Source organism: Mustela erminea, chromosome 13 (assembly GCF_009829155.1).
Source record: "Mustela erminea isolate mMusErm1 chromosome 13, mMusErm1.Pri, whole genome shotgun sequence".
NCBI classification, from domain to species: domain Eukaryota; kingdom Metazoa; phylum Chordata; class Mammalia; order Carnivora; family Mustelidae; genus Mustela; species Mustela erminea.
In genome coordinates, this window is record NC_045626.1 from 4213874 (window position 1) to 4233436 (window position 19563).

General features: G+C 55.0%; 1 protein-coding gene across 6 annotated transcripts; it reads right to left on the reverse strand.

Moving 5' to 3' along the window:
* Nucleotides 1-553: 553 nt before the first annotated feature.
* Nucleotides 554-18722, reverse strand: CNDP2 (carnosine dipeptidase 2). Of its 6 annotated transcripts, none has more exons than XM_032309994.1 (12): nucleotides 18620-18722; nucleotides 15814-15904; nucleotides 14593-14736; nucleotides 11041-11203; nucleotides 8829-8917; nucleotides 6849-7049; nucleotides 5789-5873; nucleotides 4717-4877; nucleotides 3425-3589; nucleotides 2415-2556; nucleotides 2065-2212; nucleotides 554-1095 (listed from the first exon to the last, which is right to left on the reverse strand). In XM_032309994.1, exons 2-12 carry the CDS (start codon nucleotides 15871-15873, stop codon nucleotides 1032-1034), a joined length of 1422 nt encoding a protein of 473 aa, XP_032165885.1. In that variant the 5' UTR covers nucleotides 15874-15904; nucleotides 18620-18722; the 3' UTR covers nucleotides 554-1031. The 6 variants fall into 6 exon arrangements, with proteins under 6 accessions (XP_032165885.1, XP_032165884.1, XP_032165887.1 ...); XM_032309993.1 differs by lacking the exon at nucleotides 18620-18722 and adding an exon at nucleotides 16894-17321; XM_032309996.1 differs by lacking the exons at nucleotides 8829-8917; nucleotides 14593-14736; nucleotides 18620-18722 and adding exons at nucleotides 16894-17044; nucleotides 18084-18550.
* Nucleotides 18723-19563: the final 841 nt, after the last annotated feature.

A 19563-nucleotide genomic window follows, 5' to 3' on the forward strand; every position in this document is an offset into this window, starting at 1 on the left:
CAGGAGACCGGGCGGCTGTACTTCGGTCGGGGGCCAGCTGCCCACGGGGGAGTGGCGGCACAGGGCGAGCTTTGGATTCTGCACGTCCGAGGCCACCCCCAGCACAAAGCAGCTTTGGCAATGCTTCGTGGCAAGAGTGCAGTCTCGTCCACGCTGCACGACTCTACGCCCTGATTAGGAACCAGAGTGGAGGTGCAAAGAACCCAAGCGTGGTGGCTCGGAGGACTAAGCCACACGAGTGTCCCCGGTGAGCGAGTGGTGTCGGATGGGGGAGGGATGGGGAGGCTGGGAGGAAGCTGAAGAGGCTGCAGGGGACAGGGGCTTCCAAACACACTGCAGAGAACCCAGGGCTCTCAGAACCACTTCCCTGTCACCATCCTGCCTCATTCAGTGTTGGGTAGGAGGACCCAGGGACAAGCACCACCACTCTGCCTTTCCTTGTGTGCGCTGGGGAGAGAAGGCAGGTGCCGGGCCCTCCCCGCCCCTCCAATGCCCCCCACAAAGGACAGGGTACCCCACAGTGAGTCCGACGGGCAGGAACTCTCCCAGAGGCTTCACTTCCACTTTTTTATTTGGCAGCACATACTGAGAACAAATAATCCTTCCAATTAAGTTTAGGTTTTGACGAATCATAATAAAGAGAAGACAGGAGACACCGGTACTGGCTTTAGGTCGTGCGAGCAGGACAGAACCCACACAAGGCCAAAGGATAAGAAGGGGCGGCCCCGGGAAGCGCCGGGTGCCCCCGACTAAATCTCCCCAGCGCACGCATCCGAGTCGGGAGGCAGGCATGGCCGGCCCGCACCGAGGGTTCCGTGCAGCCCCGCTGGCCGGCAGCCACAGCCCGCAGTTGTGCTGGATCCTGGCTGTTCGCTGTAGACCTCACGCTGCCCACCTCCGGGAACATGGCACGGTCCCTCCACATATGCCGGACGAGAGGGCGAGGAGAGCGCTGAGCCGCACGGTCCTGAGTGGTGGGGACGGGTGGGGACGGGTGGGGACGGGTGGGGACGGGGCGGCGCTCCTCGCTCCTACAGCTGGGACACCTCGTACAGGTAGGCGGCCAGCATTTTGGTTCCTTCTATGTAGTTCAGCCTGATGGAGAAGAACAGGCCGTCGTGTCGGCTGCTGTCCAGCGGTCCAGGCGTGCGCCCGGTGTCCTTTCCAGGGCTCCCACTGTCCTGGCTTGCTGGCCTTTAGTTCGCTGGCCTTGAGAATTTGGCCACCTGGTTCTCAAGTGTGAGTTCAGTCTACCTGCCCCTGCCCCACTAGGGACCCATCCTGGTCGTGGTCTAACAGAAGACACAGGTCCCACCCAGTACCCAGTACTTAAGAAGAAAAGCTTCACTTTGCTCACAGCCTCTCCCTTTGTTTGGGTAAGAGGCCTCCCCTGTGCCTGGATACGCAGGTCTCTGTCCCTTCCCTTGACCTCTGTCTTAGCCGGTGACTAGCCTACCCCCGTGACCCCTGGACAGCTCCTGTTCTCTGTCCTTCCTGGCTCTTCGTATCACCCACGGGTCCTCCCTGCCTGCCTGGACCCTCCGCCTTACAGCGCTAACTCAGGGACACCTTCCATCCCTGTTGGTTGAAGAGCCCGCCTCATGTACGCATCAGCCAGAAACACAGAGAGGGGGCTCGGGACCAGCAAAGACACTGACTTTCCAAACAGGCGAAGCACGGAGTTTCTGTGGGAGTCCTGGATGATGTCCTGAGACAAACACGGGCACTGGCTGAATCCTGCTGTGAAGAACCCCCCTGCCCAGGGCCTGTTGCCGCCTCCCACTGGAGGTGCTCGCTAGCCTGAAGACAAGAGGCAGCAAGCAGAGCACTGCCCTTGGGGGGCCTCCCTGCCCCCTCCTGCTCTCGTCTCAAAGCAGCCAGACAGGTGGGGAAGGAGGCGGCGGGGAGGGAGGGAGAAGGGGCGAGAAGGGGGGCGGAGGAGGAGGAGAGGGAGGCCGTGGGGAGGAGGAGGCTCACCCAGGCTCTCCTGGGTTTCCACGGGCAGCCGTGAGGGAATGAACGCAGGGGCAGGACAGGGGCAGGACACACGACCCAGAGCCTCACCTGTTGAGCTTCTCATTCTGGGAGTGGGCTCCGTCGTCCGCTGAGCCCACAGGCAGCAGCATGACGTTCTTCCCCGTAGCCTCCTGGAAGGTCAAAGTCACGGGAATGCTGCCACCTTCCCTGGTCAGGTCGGGCTCGACACCAAACACTGGGGGAGAAGAGTGAAAGACACGGTGAGCTTTCAGGCGGCGAGGCTGGGGACCCGCAGCACTTACTACCCAGCGACAGGAGTCCGAACCCCAGGTGTGGCTCGGGCACGGCACCTCCGCTCTCCAGGTGGGCGGCGGGCACGGCCCCCCCCGGGGGCTCCCCTCAGGGCCCTTGCCTGCATCCCCAGGGAGAAGTCTCACCTGTTTTCAAGGCTCTTCTCCCAGCCATGTAATGAGGGTGGTTGAAGTCAGACACCCAGGGCTTCCCACCGTGGCCCATGTACACCTTGAACTTGTTGGGGCTATGCAGGTCGGCAAACTTCTTCGTCAGGTAGCTCGTGACCTGCGTCACAAACGAGACACACCGCACTGTAGTCTGGCCTCAGCGCCAGTGCTGAGGTCCCTCTGCAGGAGGGTCTAGAGGGGGGTTGAGGGGGGCCCGCAACGAGTCTACACTAAGTCTACACCTGTCTACACCAGTTTACAGAGTCTACGATGGATGTCGTTTCTCACTTCCTGCTGCGCAATACTGAGCACGACAGTGGTAACAAAATCAGGGATTTTATCAAAAAACAAAATCCAACAATTTGAAGCTAAAAGGTACACTTTCATTCAAGCAACCTACCCTTTACAGATGTTCCCACAGGATGATACTTAAATCAAGTCTTTAAAAAACATCCCTTGATGTGCTTTACATTAATCATCATATGCAGACCGGGAGTGGAGCCCAGCACTGACTGGCGCACATCTGATGACAGAAGCTCGGGCCTCAGTTTCCTTGCAATAAGGAAGTCTCTGATGCCATATCTCCAGGAAATCTCAGAGGAGGGCAGGGTTGACTGCCCCCTCTGGGATTTTCCCCTTCTGGAATCAAGCCCGTCCACTCCTCACACTGGCCCAGATGCAGCTCCTGTGGGTTCTCCCTGTAACATACTTGGCCCGAAGCTGGTATCTACCCGGAAGCCTTACAGTGAGGTCAAGGGTCAGGTTTTAGCATGTTTCAACAGTGACAAAGGTCAAACGTGATGCTTTTTATATGGCCTTTATCTCTGATCAGTTTCTGAACCGCTTATTCAGCCAATTACGGGGTTGCAAGGAGTCAAGAAGTAGGGAGGTGTGGGTCTGGGGTTCAGTGCCCTCCTGAAAGTCTTCCTGCTCCGAGTCCGCCATGGCGAAGCCGCCCCAGCCCACGTCCCGGCTCCCTCACATGCCTGCTCGCTGACGACTTCTGGAGTCATGTTGGGCACGAGCCTGATGGAGAACTTGCCAACCACTTTCCTAGGAATCACGGTCTTGGCCCCTGACCCAGAAAAGGCACCTTCGATCCCGTGAAGGGAGAGGGACGGGTAGCGCCATCGGTGCATCAGGATGTCTTTCTGCCGAAAACAAGAAAAGGAGTCAGGGGACGACACTGCTTATGAAGGAGACAGCAATGGCATCTAAGTTCCACCAGGCGGTCCGCGGCCTGGGGTCCACACCATCATGGGCATCAAGTACCGACCCAGGAGGGCTAAGACACGAGCCTGCCCCAAATGTGCTCTGGAACCTGCTTTGACACAGCACAGTGCGAGGGCTCTGTCACACTCCCGCAGCCTCAAGCGTGGTGTCCCAGGCCGCCCAGGGCTAGTCCGCCCCACGACCAGCTGGGCTCCCTGCGCCCTGCCCTGGCACTCACCCCTGCTGACCCCTACCAGCCTCCCCTGGCCCTGGAGTGGCCTCCACACTCTGTCACACTTCTCTGCCCATCTGTCTCCTGGCGAGAGGAAACTCACGGGCTGGGCCTGGCCATATCCCTCTTGTACCCCAGGGTCTGTAGCTGCAATTCTTTTTTTTTTTTTTTTTTAAGATTTTATTTATTTATTTGACAGAGAGAAATCACAAGTAGTCGGAGAGGCAGGCAGAGAGAGAGAGGGAAGCAGGCTCCCCGCTGAGGAGAGAGCCCGATGCGGGACTCGATCCCAGGACCCTGAGATCATGACCTGAGCCGAAGGCAGCGGCTTAACCCACTGAGCCACCCAGGCGCCCTGTAGCTGCAATTCTACTAACAGCTGCATCAGATGTAAACGCACACTCGTGCCACACAAGCCAAGGACGAGACTAATTAAGAAAAAAATCCCAACACCACTTTTTCTTCATAGTTAAGTAACTACTTTGAGCCAATGCTTTCCACGTGGTCCTTGGCTGTTGAGGACACCTTTAATCATCTCTGTGCCCGGCGGTAAAACATCATTTTGCAAACGCAAATCAGGCAGAAGCTGCCTGCTACTGTGTGTTCTCTGTGTACGTTCTCCAGCTCCCGAGTTGTCAAAAGTCAACACGTGGCATTTTTAAAACTCCTCCTTCCAATTCCAAGCCTGGTAATGTGCTGCTTTCCAGCGTCAGGACCACCTGAGGACTTGGGGACACACGCAGATGCCTGATCTCTGCCGGCAGCCCTGGCTCCTGCCCATAGGAGTCCCCAGCACAGGGCCTGGTGGGAGGCGGTGGGCGGGGGCGCACCCACCTTGCAGCTGTGCAGCAGAGTCTCCGTCCCCACGTCCCTGGCATACTCCTCCAGGTCAAAGTCGATCTGGTCATAGAGCTCCAGCTCCTCCTCCGTCACGGGGGCCACTGCCTCGTTGATGCCGGGGATGAGGATCTTTCCTTTCTTGTCCACCAGACAGCCTGGGAGGGCACAGAGGAGGGGTGCTCACCGGGCGGGCGGCAGAAACGCAGCAGCAGTCCCACGGGGGATGGGGGCCCCCACCCCAGCAGTTCCAGTTCCTGGCAGAGCACTCAAGCCCTGCCTAGGAACAATCAGTTAAATGTCTAAACAACCCAGCCAGGGGAGCAGTAGCATCTCCCCACTGTAACAGAGATGCAGAAGTGGGGGTGACCTGTCCCCTGTCACGGAACAGGAGACAGACCAAGCAGACTGCCTCTGGCAGGCTTCCTGTAAAAGCCACTACACTGACCAAGAATTCTTTTTCAATCCAGGTTGCATAAGAAACTAGCGGCTCCCAAACGAGGGAGTCTGAGATGAACAGAGCAGAATAGGCTCCCATGCTAGAAACAACAGGCTGCACGTATGGTGGCCGTTATCCAAGAGGGAAGGGGACAGAGCTTAGGCTAATCCTGGGATGAGGCAAAGTTTCGTCAGCCTTGACCAGCAGGATGCTGGGAGGATGGGGCTGGGCCTCCCTCCCACAGGGCGGAGCAGAGGGGGCCCTCGCTGGGGTGCTGGGATGCCAAACAGACCGGGGCAGGTGCCCTCCAAGGGACAGAAAACACAACTGTGTCCTGTGATCCTACGGGACCGCTCAGACAGGAATGACGGAGCCAGGGACTGCCCGGGTTGGGTCCCTGAGGTAAGGCAAGGTTTAGTGACACACAGAGGGGTCCAGGGAGATAGAGGCAGAAACGAAGCATCTTCACCTTTCAAAGGGAGCAGTGAACGGGAGGAAGCAGCAACAGGGAAAGAGACAAACGCAGTCCACAGAGAATGGTGACAGCGCCGAATGCTGCGGACAGCCTGAAACAAGGCCACTCCGGCTTCCCCCGCAAGTCACCGGGCAGTGAGTGGAACCCGTGCTTACCCATCAGCGTGATGAGATCCGTCATGGCCTCGTGCACCGAGCCCCCGTACACGCCTGAATGCAGGTCTTTGTCACTGCACTCCACCTGGACGGACACAGAGAGCCCTCCGTCAGCCGCTCGGCGGGAACTCAGCCTGGCCACGGTGAACGAAGAACATTCACGAGATCCTCAAATCCTCAAAATCAAAATCTGTTCCCTCCAGGAACAAAGCAAGGCATTTCCTAAATTACAAAACTTCGGCAGCAACAAAAGAAAAACTCTTTTGGGAACATGGACCGGGGACAGCAGGGCTGCTGACCACAGGTGCACACACACGGCTTCAGAGACCTTGCGCTCTTCTGCTGAAAGAGGACGCGCACCATGAAAGGCGGCCTGTAAGGACCTTGAGCCTGAGGACCTGTGGCCAGCACCCGCCCTCTGTTCCCCCTCACTAGCCTGTGACTGGCGTCGGGTCTGCGGCCTCGCCAGGCCTGAGTCTCCACACGCCGAGTGGGAGTGACTGACCACAGCCCCTGGGTTCTTGTGTCAGACTGTTGGTAGTCTTGAGAGACAAAGGGCTCAGGGCAGCAGTGACCATGATGCTGGCATTTTCAGCCTCCAAATACTCCTTTACAGGAACCAATTCGCTCAGTGTGCTAGACCCGGCCTCGTCTGTGGAAGGGACGCGGGCTCACCTGAGCCCAGCTTCTGCGTCAAGCACAGCCACCCGGTCCCCTCGAGATCTCTGGTCTAGGCAGAACTAAGGGCTGAAAGGTGAACATCCTAGTCTTTAACAGTACGTCTTCCTGCAGTGTTTGCTCAAGTCAGCTCTTAAATGGCTACAGCAGCTCGTCTTTCCTCAACGGCTCCAAGACAATTCTCCAAACACCCGGCAGCTCGAGGTGGCACAGAATGGACTCCGGCTACACAATCCGGAGGGGGGATCACACGAACACCCGGCCCACGGAGAAGGCTCTGGGATTCTCCATCGCACGCGGGGCCCCCTCCTACTACGGAAGGACAAGGGAGACTGCGGGCGGGGAAGAGACACCACAGAACACGAAGAACTCGACACGATACCTCGATGAAAAAGTAGCAAATGCCCCTGAGCCCGTAGGTGATGCAGGGCTTCTTCTTCCCCAGCCAGTAGTTGTCGGAGATGCAGACGTAGTCCACGTCTTTGAAGAACGTGTCTTTCCGGGAAAAAATCAGGTCATCCAAGCCCTCGGAGCCCGACTCCTCCATGCCTTCCAGACAGAACCGGACGTTGACTGGGATTTCCTGCGGGAGGGAAACAAGCGTGGGGGGCCTTCAGTTCTCACGCGGTTTTCTTTCTTAGGCACCACACACAGGAAGTCACCAGACGCTCTGTAATCACAAATCTCACTCAACTTCCTCCAGAGCCATTGGGTGGGCTGTGTGCACCCTGTGGTGACCCTCAGTCCTCACGTGCTGGGCGGTCCAGGCTCATGCGTGCAGCCGGCCGCAGCCACACCCGCACTGCGGACTCCTGCCAAGGATGCCACAGTGTGACCACACTTCCTACCTGCAGGGACCGCTGTGCGCCCCAGCACCCATCAGGAGTCTCCAGGGAAGCCCGAGTGACTCTCTCCATACCACAGGCCACAACACAGTGTGGCAGGGACTGGCCACCACCCCGCACGCCAGAGCGAGAGGGCGCCTGTTCCCATGCCCGGGCGCTCCACGCGCCGAAGGCCCTTCTCCCACAGCGCCCAAGTAAAGTGCAAGGCACCGCCCCGCTTGGCTCCTGCTCTGTCTCCCAGGCTCCCCGGCGCCTGCAAGAAGTGGCCCTTCCACAGAGGAGCGCACGGAGGGGCACCTAAGCAAGGTGACTTGCCAAAGGTCACATAGGCTACAAAATGGCAGAGCCCCCACGTGGACACAAATCCCTGGGGTCCTTGTTCAGAACTGCCCCCAGAAGGCCCTTTGCTCCACCTAGGTCGCCCCCTGCTTCTGCCTCCCGAGCACAATCTTTCCTGGGACCTGGCATGTGGAGGGGCATAAGTGAAGGGCTCTGGAGGCTCCGCTCTGCACACAGCACCCTCCTCTTGGTCACCCCCAGATCCCAGGGGGCCCTGGAGAAGGGGGAGCCTTCACGGTCTCTGAGACCAGTCAGCTGGAGGTTCTGAGCCTGTGCTCCCTCCTGTGCAAAATGACACGGTGGACCAGAGAGTCCCAGGCCCTCTCCAGACCCACCACTCACCCTTTGACAAGAATGCTTGTCTTGTTACTCTTATTTTATCGCAGTACAAGATAAAGCACGACGCAAAAACGGTCTACACAATGGTGAGGAGCAGGTTAAAGACAGTTGAAAAGATCAGTAAGTAACAAAATACAAAGTCTCTGACAGCTAGAAGTCTGGGCGCCCTGTTCCTCCCTACTTTTCTATTTTACAAACTTTAGACAGGGACAGGTATTTCAGTTAGGGAAATGTATCTTAAAAAATAAGAATCTTTCAGAAGGGACGCCTGGGTGGCTCAGTTGGTTAAGGGGCTGCCTTAGGCTCAGGTCATGATCCAGGTCATGATCCCAGCGTCGTGGAATCGAGTCCCACATCCGGCTCCTTGCTCGGCAGGGAGCCTGCTTCTCCCTCTGCCTCTGCCTACCACTCTGTTTGCCCGTGCGTGCGCCCTAACAAATAAATAAATAAATCTTAAAAAAAAGAAGAATTTTTCAGGATAAAAACCACCCCGAGAAAGCTAGGGGCCGCCCACTCCCACACGGCCCACGGCTTAGCCTCCGGGTGAGGCATCTCAGCGGCAGAGCCTGCGGCTGAAAACTCGAATTTCAGGTGCTGGCTGGGGTCCCGCTGAGTCATCAGTACTATGACCTCTGGGCAACTATAAAACAATTACAATTCCTAAAGCCGGAGAACAAACCTACAATCTTACCTCTGATCCCACTGTGCTGATACAGTTTTGGGGGACCTTGCCTTCTCATATCCTGGGGATCTTTGATCTTTACGGGCTGTTCTGGGAACACACAGCCCTGCTTTGTACCGCTCTGCTGGAGCAAGGCAGTTAGCTGTGATTCGAGTACCTGATTTGTCTTCTGGAAGGCTTCCAGGGCATTCAGCCAGCCGGCCACTGGCCCCTTATCATCGGTTGCGCCTCTCCCATACAATCTGCCTGGAACAGCAATCAGCAGGCCCAGTTACAATCCAAGGAAACAGACAAGAAAGCGCGTTGCTGGTGCACAGCTGACAGCATGTCAGCGCCGCCACGGGCAGCTGGCCCGAGACCCCCTCTTCCAAGTGGAAGCCCCGTTTTCATTCTGTCCGAATCCCGAGTCCCACTCCTCCAGTCTGGTGAGACTCTGCCAGAGAACTCCCCATAGTCACTAAGAGCAAGTCCGTGGCTGCTCCCAGCTGCCCTCCCCTCCTGCCAGCAGACACCGCCGTCAGCCAGCGCCCCTGTCCCTGCCGACCCAGGCCGGAGACTGCTGGGACTGCTCCAAGGGGCGGCCGGCTCGTTCCTGCCCATCGACCTCCACCGCCGGCTGGTAGCAGATAAAGGTAGGCAACCTAGTCGTATGTAGGACCCACGATGTACCATCAAGAGAGAACTAGAAATCTCACATATCCCCAGTTGTGACACCTAATTTGGTAAGGAGAAGACTAGAGTCATTATTTACTTCTCCACGTTATCCCTTTGAAAACCAAAGGACACGTCCGCTACTGCTTCTCCTCCATGTTGTTAGTCTCAGGATTCCCCTCTGCACACCCACTCCTGGGACCCCTAACAAAGGCTGGTGGGCACTGGCCACCACAAAGGTCACTGGGCCGTTGAGTCCAGACCCTGCTCCCCACCCTGTCCTATGATGCATAAGCTCACCAGAGGGGGACCAGGCCGGAGGAAGGACAGCACTCGGGCCAGGCGTGCACAGGGCTCAGTTCCTCTCTGGCCAGGTCTGTAACAGCCAGGCCTTGCACTTGCTCATTTCCAACGTGTTTTTAGTATTTGGCAGTTGCAGCAAGAGCACCCTGAAGCAGCAGGACGCGCCCAGCCATCGCCACTTTGGGAGTTTCTTTCTATAAACTAAACCCACTTCTCACAAAAGCTACAGAATTCTCCTAAAAAGCATCCTTGCTCCTGTGGTAAGCACTGACTGAATCACTTACTCCGACATTCCGAAACTGTGCGGGACAGAGGTGCCCAAGGCGCTGTGCTCCTCCCTCCCCGGCCCCCCCCCCCCAAGGAGAAGGACGAGCCGCCAGCTGACCGCCAGGAAACGTATCTGTGAGACGCGCTCTTACCCCAGCTGCATCCACGCCCGAGACCCTAGCGCGGGTGCCTGTCTGTCAGATTTGGGAAGGAGGGGGTGGGAGGCCTCCTCCTGCTCACCTCCAGGACAGTGGGTGAGCAGTGCTGGTGCAGAAGCCGGGGTCACCCGGCACAGCTGCCAGAGCAGTGCTGAGGAGAGACATGTGCGAGGGACAGAGGAACCCCGCTGAGTCTCCTGAGAGGTGTCAGGGTGAGACCCATGGCACTGAGGCCCTCACGCAGCAGGGAAAAGAGGGGAGGAGGACTCGCAACTTCAACAAGCAACAGGCGAGCTCTCCGCAGGGGGCGTGTGGTAGCTGGGGAGGAGCCCCGCGGGGACTGCGGGCCCACAGGAGCACAGTGGGGGTGACGGTGACCTCTAGGTTAGTGGAGGGGCAAGGAAGGTGGGGGGACCGTGTGGAGGCGGGGGACGGGAACCAGGAGGAAGGGCAGGCCGGAGAGCCGGGGAGCAGCCGCGCATGTGCGGGGCTAACGCTCCGCGGGGGCCTACTGGGAAGTCAGCGACCACGCTGTGATCCGACCGTGGCGCGGAACTGAATGCCCCCAGTGACGTTGCTGCAAGTGCCCAGTTTCCTCGACCGTGCACGGTAACGGACACAGCTGACCCTGAGCCAGGGAAAGGTCTAGACAGAAACCCAGCGCGTCCAGCTATAAGGACTTGGATTACAGACAGTCCAGACTTAGCCCAAGGGGGCAACACACAAGTGAAGGGGCTTCCTCACCTGGCCAAAGACAGTCAGGTACAGAGACGTGGAGATTCAGGAAGGAAGGCAGGAAGAGGCTCCGTACCAAGGGGTCAGGAAGAAGGGAGGCAGCCTGCAGTGGGTCCTAGACCGACAGTCTCAAGTGCCCGTGGCTGTGTGGCCCAGGCAGGCCTCGAGGACCATTCCCGAGTGATCACTGCGTCCCCCGCCAGCGCCCTCAGGTAGAAGGGCAGGACGGCTTCTCCAGAGCAGAGCGGCACTCACCGTCGCGCTCCACCAAGACGAAGGGCTCGCTGTCCCAGCCGTCCTCCAGGGCTGCGGGCTGCACGTCCAGGTGTCCGTAAACACACACGGTTTTCTTCTGCGGGTCGGAGCCCAGCTCGCCGAGTAAAATGGGAGGGAGCGGAATCTCAGAGCCGTCAGGGAGCTAAGAGTCAAGAAGGAGGCAATCGAGCACAGCCTTTGTTTAAAACCCTGGTGCTTATAGTAGATATTATTCAAGTATCTGGACCACTTTATGTGTTCTTATCCATCAGCCTATATCGCAGAGCTCAAGAACACAGTGTTCTGCTGCAGCGGTAATGGACAAGACATTCCTTCCCCATAATCCAGAGCACTTAGACTGTATAATGTTCACCAACTGTAGGCAGTTTGGTAAATTTTTAAAAGCTGATTTTTTTTTTTAACTTTTACATTAAGAAAGCATATTATGAAGACTTAAGTTTGGGGTACAACTTTGCTCAATATTTTTTAAATAATGGATGAAAACTACTACCATCTTCTTTTATTTATTTATTTATTTGACAGACATAGATCATAAGCAGATGAAGAGGCAGGCAGAGAGAGAGAGAGAGAGAGAGGGAAGCAGGCTCCCCACTGAGCAGAGAGCCCGATGCGGGACTTGATCCCAGGACCCTGAGATCATGACCTGAGCTGAAGGCAGCGGCTTAACCCACTGAGCCACCCAGGTGCCCCTACTACCATCTTCTTAAAGCAGAAGCTACACGTTTGAAATTCTGCATGTGGATCACAACTGTGCACAGAAAAGGATGCAGACCGGGACAGAAGAGAAGAGAATTTGTAGCAAAGCCACAGTAAAACCAGCAGGGAGAGCCGGAGCTCCCTCTTCACACTGAACCAGTCTCCCATAAGCCCCTAAGATCAGGAGTGCGGGGGCGGGGGGTGGGGTATCAGGGTATCGGTCAGAGCACTAAGTGGACAGGTGCTCTAGGTAGCGTGCAGGCCGCCAGGATTCTTGCAGGATCTGTCTTTCCAGTGAACTGCGCTTGGAAGCCCTCACCTCAGTAACTCTTGGTAAGCCACAGCACAGAATCATGATTTTTTAAAGAACTGATTTTCTCTAAATAAATTTCTACTCAATATAGCTAAAATACTGAAACACTTTACCGTTTTTCTGAGATGCCAATTGGGCCCACAGATAAATCTGTGCTGAAATTCACACTGCAAATTGCAAATCTCTGCCCGGGCATCTCTAACTACTTGCAACAGGGAAGGAGGAAGTCTGGCTAGAAAGAGAGTCACGTGCTTACGGGCTACCACGGAACGGGACCACTGTCCTGGAGGACCTGTCTGGACAAATGTCTTCGGCAAGGGTTCCACACGTGTCCCCGCTTCTGCCCCATCCCCGCGGCCACCTCCCTGCTCCAGCCCCCAGCCCTACACGCACGGCCCTGGCGCCCCACGGGCCTGAGTCCATCCTGTACCCTTGGTTCACTTCTTCCCTCACCTCACCGTTGCTCACAAGCCACGACTGTCCCATTTCCTCAGCACTTCTGTCTGGAGGTCAGGCAGGACCAGTGACCAGGTCCCCCACATGTCCTGGCCACGCGCCCTTTCCACCCTCCTGCCTGGGCAGCAGCTGGGCAGCAGACAGGCCCGACTTGACGTTCCCTGCAGCAGCCGAGGGAGTGGGCCCGATACCAAAGAGCCTGCCAGCAGCCTTCCCCACCGTCCATGCCCACCTTCAATCCTTGCCTGCCAGGGGCCCAGGCTCTGAGGTCCATCACTGAGACCCAAGCTCCAAATGTCACTGTTCCCCCGGAAGCCCGAGGACGCCCCGGCTTCCGCACCTACCCGTGATAACACCCAACTCCGCCTCCACACCTGCCCCACGTCACCACGGCTTCCTAAAGTACGGATCACTGCTGTGACATGAAGGGACAGCAGAAGAAGCTCCAAAGGCTGCCGCCTTACACTACAAGGATCTCTGCAGAACTTTTCTAACGGTGATGAAATCAGTCAATTCCTTGATAAGAACAGGTCTTACGTAATTCGGGAGGGCTGCGGTCATTTATCTTTTGTGGAAGGCTCTTTCTGAAGAAACGCACTGCAGGGCCAGTGTTAAATAGAATAATTCTACTGTAATGAAACAACTCTTGTAAATTGTTTGCCAGCTAGATTTTTGTTTTGTTGTTTTCTTACTATATTAGGAAAAAAGGGAAGGGGAGCAAATCAATTATGCTTCTCAAGAAAATATCAAGTGGGGAAAAGTGTCAGGAAGATACAGTGTATCTTAGGTCAATTATTACCTTTCTGGCCAAATGAAATCTCATACATACAATACTGAGTGGGAATCAGGAGACCCATTTTTGAATCTCCTTCACCATCAACTGATTGTGGGTGCCCAGTGGAGACACAGCCCACCTGGGCCTCTGGGTTCTTCTCTTTATGAAAAGACCACATGCCACTGAATGTCCATACATAAAACCCTAAGACTATAATACCAGCGGACACTTCGGTCACCAGGCAAGAGAATCGAGATAAGCCAAACCCTGTCACCCCCTGTAATGTAAAAGAATATTACAAACTTGGAAAATACATGACATGACACATGCCATTGGTGTAGGACTTAAAATCATCTGAAACTAAAAAAGTGAAATAATATACCATTAGTGCGATGGTTCATTCATGTCAGGAATAAAATGAACCAATGTCACCGGTCAGAATTCTACAGTAAAATGCAGCTGGGCCCCCAGGCCCAGTAGCTCCTTTTCAGGAATGAACTCATATAAAAGTGTTGTTTCTACCAGCGGGGATACAGGGAGCACAGCACAGTGACTGGGGGGTCTTTATCCCTTTTACACCTACACAGACAGTGTACAACTTCCTAGTTTGAATGCACACGGCTTTCTAGGGGGCAATCTCAGTAATTTTCAAAGAGTGATCATGACATTACTTCTTCTTCTCTTCTTTTTTTTTTTTAAAGTAGGCTCCACACCCAGCATGGAACCCAACTAGGGGCTTGAACTCACAACCCGGAGATCAAGAACTGAGCTGAGTCAAAGTCAGACGCTTAACCCACTGAGCCACCCAGGTGCCCTGACATTAACTTACTTCTGAGTAACCTCAACACTTGAAGAAAAACGCTGAATATTACAAAAGCTTTGCCCCCATCCAGCTGAGAAAATTATACAGTTTGGTATCCCAATCAAGACTTTTTTATTTGTTTTAAAGACAAGCAGATTATCTGAAGCAAAAGATGGTTTAAGAACATGCTGAGTCCTACCTGCCTGGGTGGTGCAGCTGACTGAGCGTCCAACTCTTAATTTCAGCTCCGGGCATGATCTCAGGGTTGTGAGATCGAGCCCCATGTTGGGCTCTGCATTCAAAATGGAGTCTGCTTGAGATTGTCTCTCCCTCTCCCTCTGCCCCTTCCCCAGCTCACATGTGCCCTCTCTCTCTCTCAAATAAATAAAAAGAAAAAAATAAAAGAAAAAATAAAAAAAAAAATGTGCTGGGTCCTTAGGTAGGTCTGCTAACTGTGATTCTGTAATTCCCAGAGCACTAGTGCCATACCTTCTGCTTTCCAATATCTACCAATTCCACTGAGCCACCCAACTGTTTGATCTCTGCAGCAGCAACTTCCAGCATCTTCCTGATTTCGCCTCTCTTCTCGGGCCACGCAGATACACTCTGGATGGCTACCCATTCTGCGAGTTTCTGTTTGTGGAAAATAAGCAAAAAGGGATTCTGGAAAGGTGTTCCTTTAAGGAAGGAAGAGTATTCACAAATTTGCTGCCTGCAACCACTCCATTTTTAACATGATGGCTAGATGTCAAAGAAAAGAGCGATCACATTTGTTTTTTAACATTTTAAAAAACCTGGCTGTATCAAGAACTACAGCATAACAGAAAAATGTCAGATTGTGTGTTTTTAACCATTAAGCATGAGATGAATGTGAAATGTACAAAGTTCCATAAATAAGTCTGAATCTAACAAAATTACAACTACAACATAGAGAAAATACCCCAAATTTTCACAGTCTAAGTTAGTTTGTTATTCGTGCTCACTATGGCCAAGTTCTTTGCAGTATAATTGTTAGACTGAGAGTCAAGATTTCGTCTGAAATGTCTTCCGAGAATAACTTTAAAGCACAGTTCTCTAATGTCAAGAAACAGATTTAATTTACAACATTACCAAATCATTTAAAACAGATGAAATGCAAAAAGGAAGTTAAATTTCTTTAGTCTCTATGTATCACGTGAAATTGTACGTGCAGATTAAATAAAAATCTCTCATTAGCTCTACTATTTCTGGAAAAATTTATTTTTTGTCAAGAGTTAAAAGTATAACTGGCATACTATTACGATGAGGCCGAGGAGAAGACTCTAGCTAATACACATACGCTTCCTGGTAACCATTTCTTTCGTGGTGAGAGCTGTAAGCGCCACTCTCTCCGTGAACTCTAAGTGTGTAACACAGGACTATTAACTACAGTCACCAGGCTATCCCAGTCAATCCCTGGAACTCACTCATAACTGAAGCCCCCACCCTTTGACCTCTCCCCCTTTCCGCCAGGCCCCAGTAGCCACTATTCTGCTTCCTGCTTCTGAACCTTCAACTTTTCAAGATTCCACATATAAGTGAGATCATGCAGTATTTGTCTCACTCTGTCTAGACAGTATTTTTTAATACTTAATTTAAATGGCACAGCTCCTACTAGTTTCTTGAAAGTTCCTCTGAGCCCTGCTGGATTAAACCTAATTTTAACGTTTACTACAATAAACATTCCCTTACCTTAATGTAGCGATCCTGATTTTGATCGACATATTTAAACAGGGTAGTGAGGGCAGACATCTTTCAACCAGATCACACACCTTGAAGGCTCCTGGAAGGAAAAACCACCCGTCAGTACTGCCAGTGAATGGCCTGACTGAGCAGCAGTCTGGAGTCCTCCTATTTAAACTGATAAAGAGCTGCCCCGCCCTCAAGGCCATCACGAGGACTCCAGGAAGTGAGCAGAGAAGCGTGGAGAAGCAGTTAGGGTTTCACAGTGATCTCCTTCTCTTTTCTCAGAAGGAAAATATGCACAAAATTCTGCGTCAAAATGGCACATAACCAAAGAAAGGGTCTGAGCTGAAGACCATATCTGATGTAAATTAGAAGCAGGTAGTTCCTGGTAACACTGACTTACCAGCACTCAAATTTTTTGGAAAGCACACAGAAAACTTCCCATTTACTATTACCACAGAGGAAATAATCACTCCAAGGATGCCAGCAAAAGTGTCACATTCTGCTACTGTCAAAAATCCACAACACAGCAAACAAAACCCAAGGAGAGGTAGATAAATTGTTTTAAAAGTTGATAATCTGAGCCCAATGGTCAAAGGCAACCCGTGACACCCCCACAATGGCCTGATTAAGATAAAGGACAGCCTCCCCCCAGGGTGCATTTGCTATCCTGTGTGGGACCCAACACACTCTGCTCCACCTTGCAAATACAGGGGAAAGGAAATCACCTCACTAGTCATCTTTAAAATGGGAATGTATAGGAAACAAAAAGGATCCTGGTTTGGGGACTTCCAAAACTGTCTCCTCCCTCCGACTGACATTTCAAATTCTATCAAGTGGCAAGGCTGGCCCGAAGCAGCCATGGGAAGAGCTCGGCCAGACCACAGTGATACCAAGGATGTCAGAGATGCAGCTATAGTCCCAAGATCCTACAATATCTAGGTAGTTCTAAGGCCTGGGGATGGACACACTGTAGACACAGAGTACTTTTTTCTGGGTATGGGCTTCCAAAGTGATTGCTCAGCAGAGGAGTGACTGCATAGTGACATCAGGCCTGGCAGCTGTTGAGCGGATTAAGGAAGTTACCCTCAATCCGTGTGCAGCAGGACTTCGGTAAGGGCAGGGCAAACCACCCAGTTCTCAGAGCCTTCTTCCTCCTCTCCAAACCACAACCACTGACCATAAAATATTTACAAAGCTCCTAGTCAGCCTAGCCTGCTTCAGCTGAGGCTTTTATCTGAAAGACAAGACAGTCCACAATGCTGGTGAGGCATTTCATGAGGACTAGTAAGTCAAATTTTCATCTGTCACCGATAATGCAAACAAAGAAGCTATCTATGACAATTCGCTACGCTGGGGGCACTTTTCCTTCAGGTCATGATATAGCCCAAATCCCAAGCTCACTGAGCACACTCTCATTAGTGCACCCAAATTAACCAACGGCAGGATGCCTGGGTGCCTTAGTCCATGAGGCATCTGCCTTCCGCTCAGGTCAGGATCCCAGGATGCTGGGATCAAGTCCCACACGGGGCTCCTTGCTCAGTGGGGAGCCTGCTTCTCCCTCTGCCTGCCACTTCCCCTGCTTGTGCTCTCTCTCTCTGACACACACAATCTTTAAAAAAAAAAGAAAAATTAACCAAAGGCCTTCCATTGGTTCACCCCAATATATAACTACCCAAGCTGCACTTTTCCCAAAGACTAAACAGAGACAGGCCTGCTCAGCTCTCCATGCCAAGTCCCCAGGGCTGGCTAAAAAGTAACTCCTTCTCGGAATTAGTAACCTAGTCAAAGGAGGTCAAGCCAGGGCCAGTGTCGCCCTCCCACTCAAGTCTGAGTTATTCCTGTCCCAACCTGCCACTCCTCCCCATCCAGTCCCCAGCCCACGACCTGGGGCCACTTTCACTGTCCCCCCCCACCCCTCCCCCGCGAATCCCACCGATGAAGGTAAAAGCGATGAGCGGGAGTGAGCAAGAGCACACACTATGCTTCCAAAATAAATGCCAGGAGCTCTGAGATGTCCTGGGGGCGGGGGTGACATTCCGTAAATGATGAGGCCAGGGAGAGGCCAAATGAGAGCGGCAGCACCCGGCCCCTCTAGCGATGCCTACGGCTGACTTTGCTCTGAGCGTCCCCGTCCTTGTCCCTCGGGAATTCAGGGCACACCGTGGAGTAGAGACGCACGAATCCTGGCTTCGAGCCCACAGAAGCCAGTGAAGCCGGGGCAGGAACCTCCCACGCGCCCACTCGGGGGCTTGATCCCAAACACGCGTACAGACCCTCCTTCGCCACTCGTCCCTGCACACGGGAGGGGCAGCTGGCGACACCGCGTCGGCGCGAGGAGGACCGTCCCCACCCAGGGGGCGGCTGGCAGGGGCCCCCGGGGGCAGGACCAGCTCCATCGTCCCGACGAGGAAGCCGCAGAGGGCACGACGGAGCGAGCCGCCCCCGGCCCGAACGCCGCCCCCTCCCGGCCTCAAACGCCGGCGGGCCCCAGCGACCCCTGACCCCGGGCCTCCGCCGGGCGCGGAGGGGCTCCGGTGCCCCGCGGGGCTCGTCAGGGGCCAGCAGCGGCCCCTCTGCGCGCCCTCCCCGCGCCGGCAGCCCGCAGCGCCCCGGACCCCGCGAAGGCCTTCTCCCGACCGGGACGCCCGCCCTTCCCGTCCCTGCTGGCCACGCGGAACGGGCGGCGGGTCAGGCCGCGGCCCCGCTCCCACAAGCCGAGGCGCGACTCCGGCCGTCCCCCGAGACCCGCCCGCCCCGGCCCCACCGAGCTGGCCGGGTGCCGCCGACTCTGCCCGCGGAAGCCCCTCACCGCAGCGGCCGCCGCGCCGGTTCCGCACCACGTGCCCGGTCACGCCCCTGGCGCGGGCCCGCCTCCCGCCGCCCCGCCCACCAATCCCCGGCCTCGCTCGGAGGGCTGGCGGGGCGTCCCGCCCTGCCCACCAATCCCAGGCCTCGTCTGCAGAATGGGCCTCGCCCCGCCCCACGTCGCCCCGCCCCGCCCCTTTCACCAATCACCGGGCTTGTTGGAGAGCCGGCGACTCCCCGCCCCGCCCCGTCCGGTAGCTCCGGAGTCCGGCGGGGGGCAGGTTTCCCAGGCCCGAACCCCAGGCCGGAACCCCGCTCCCCGCCTCCCGGTTCCGCCGGGCGGGGTTCCGGTCCGTGGACCGTGAGGTCCTGCGGTCCCAGGAGGGGGTCCACGCCCCACCCTCGGGCCTCTCGGGCTGGTCCGGGGCGGTGCCACCTGCCGCGGCCCGACCTGGGTCGCCGGGCCGCCCCAGCCCCCTTTCCGAGGGAGCCGGATTTAAAGCCTGCGGTCCCGGGAGGTGAGGACGGAAGAAGACCCCCCGCTGATTTTTGCGGTGTTTTCTCCGCGGGACCGGGGGTGGCGGACCTCTCGGTAGAGGAGGCCGCGAAGAGTTCGCAGCACCTGCACCTCTCCCACCTGCCGTCCTTTTTTCTTAATGGCAGGTTTCATAGTTGCTGTAGATACTTTAAACTAAAATGACCCTCCCGTAAGTTTTCCAGCTGTATCCCTCTCAGGTCGGCGTCAAATTGTAACTCTTTGATTAAGATCGAGAAATGAGGGACTAGTATGATCACATAGATCGCAATGATACCGTATCCTATGACGGTCCAATTCTACCCCCACCCCCTCCGGCAAGTCGAACTGTACGAAGAGCTTTTAAGGTGGGAAATTTATCTATATTAAATAATCTATGATTCATTTTTAACTTTTTTCTTGTCGTTGTGTGT

Coding starts and splice junctions, on each gene's coding strand:
- CNDP2 (XM_032309994.1), bottom strand. CDS start 15,873: ATGTCTGCCCTCACTACCCTGTTTAAATATGTCGATCAAAATCAGGAT. Junction 8,918..11,040: donor CGTCTTGGTGGAGCGCGACG/GTGAGTGCCGCT, acceptor TTGCTGTTCCAG/GCAGATTGTATGGGAGAGGC. Junction 2,557..3,424: donor CAGAAGTCGTCAGCGAGCAG/GCATGTGAGGGA, acceptor TTTGTGACGCAG/GTCACGAGCTACCTGACGAA.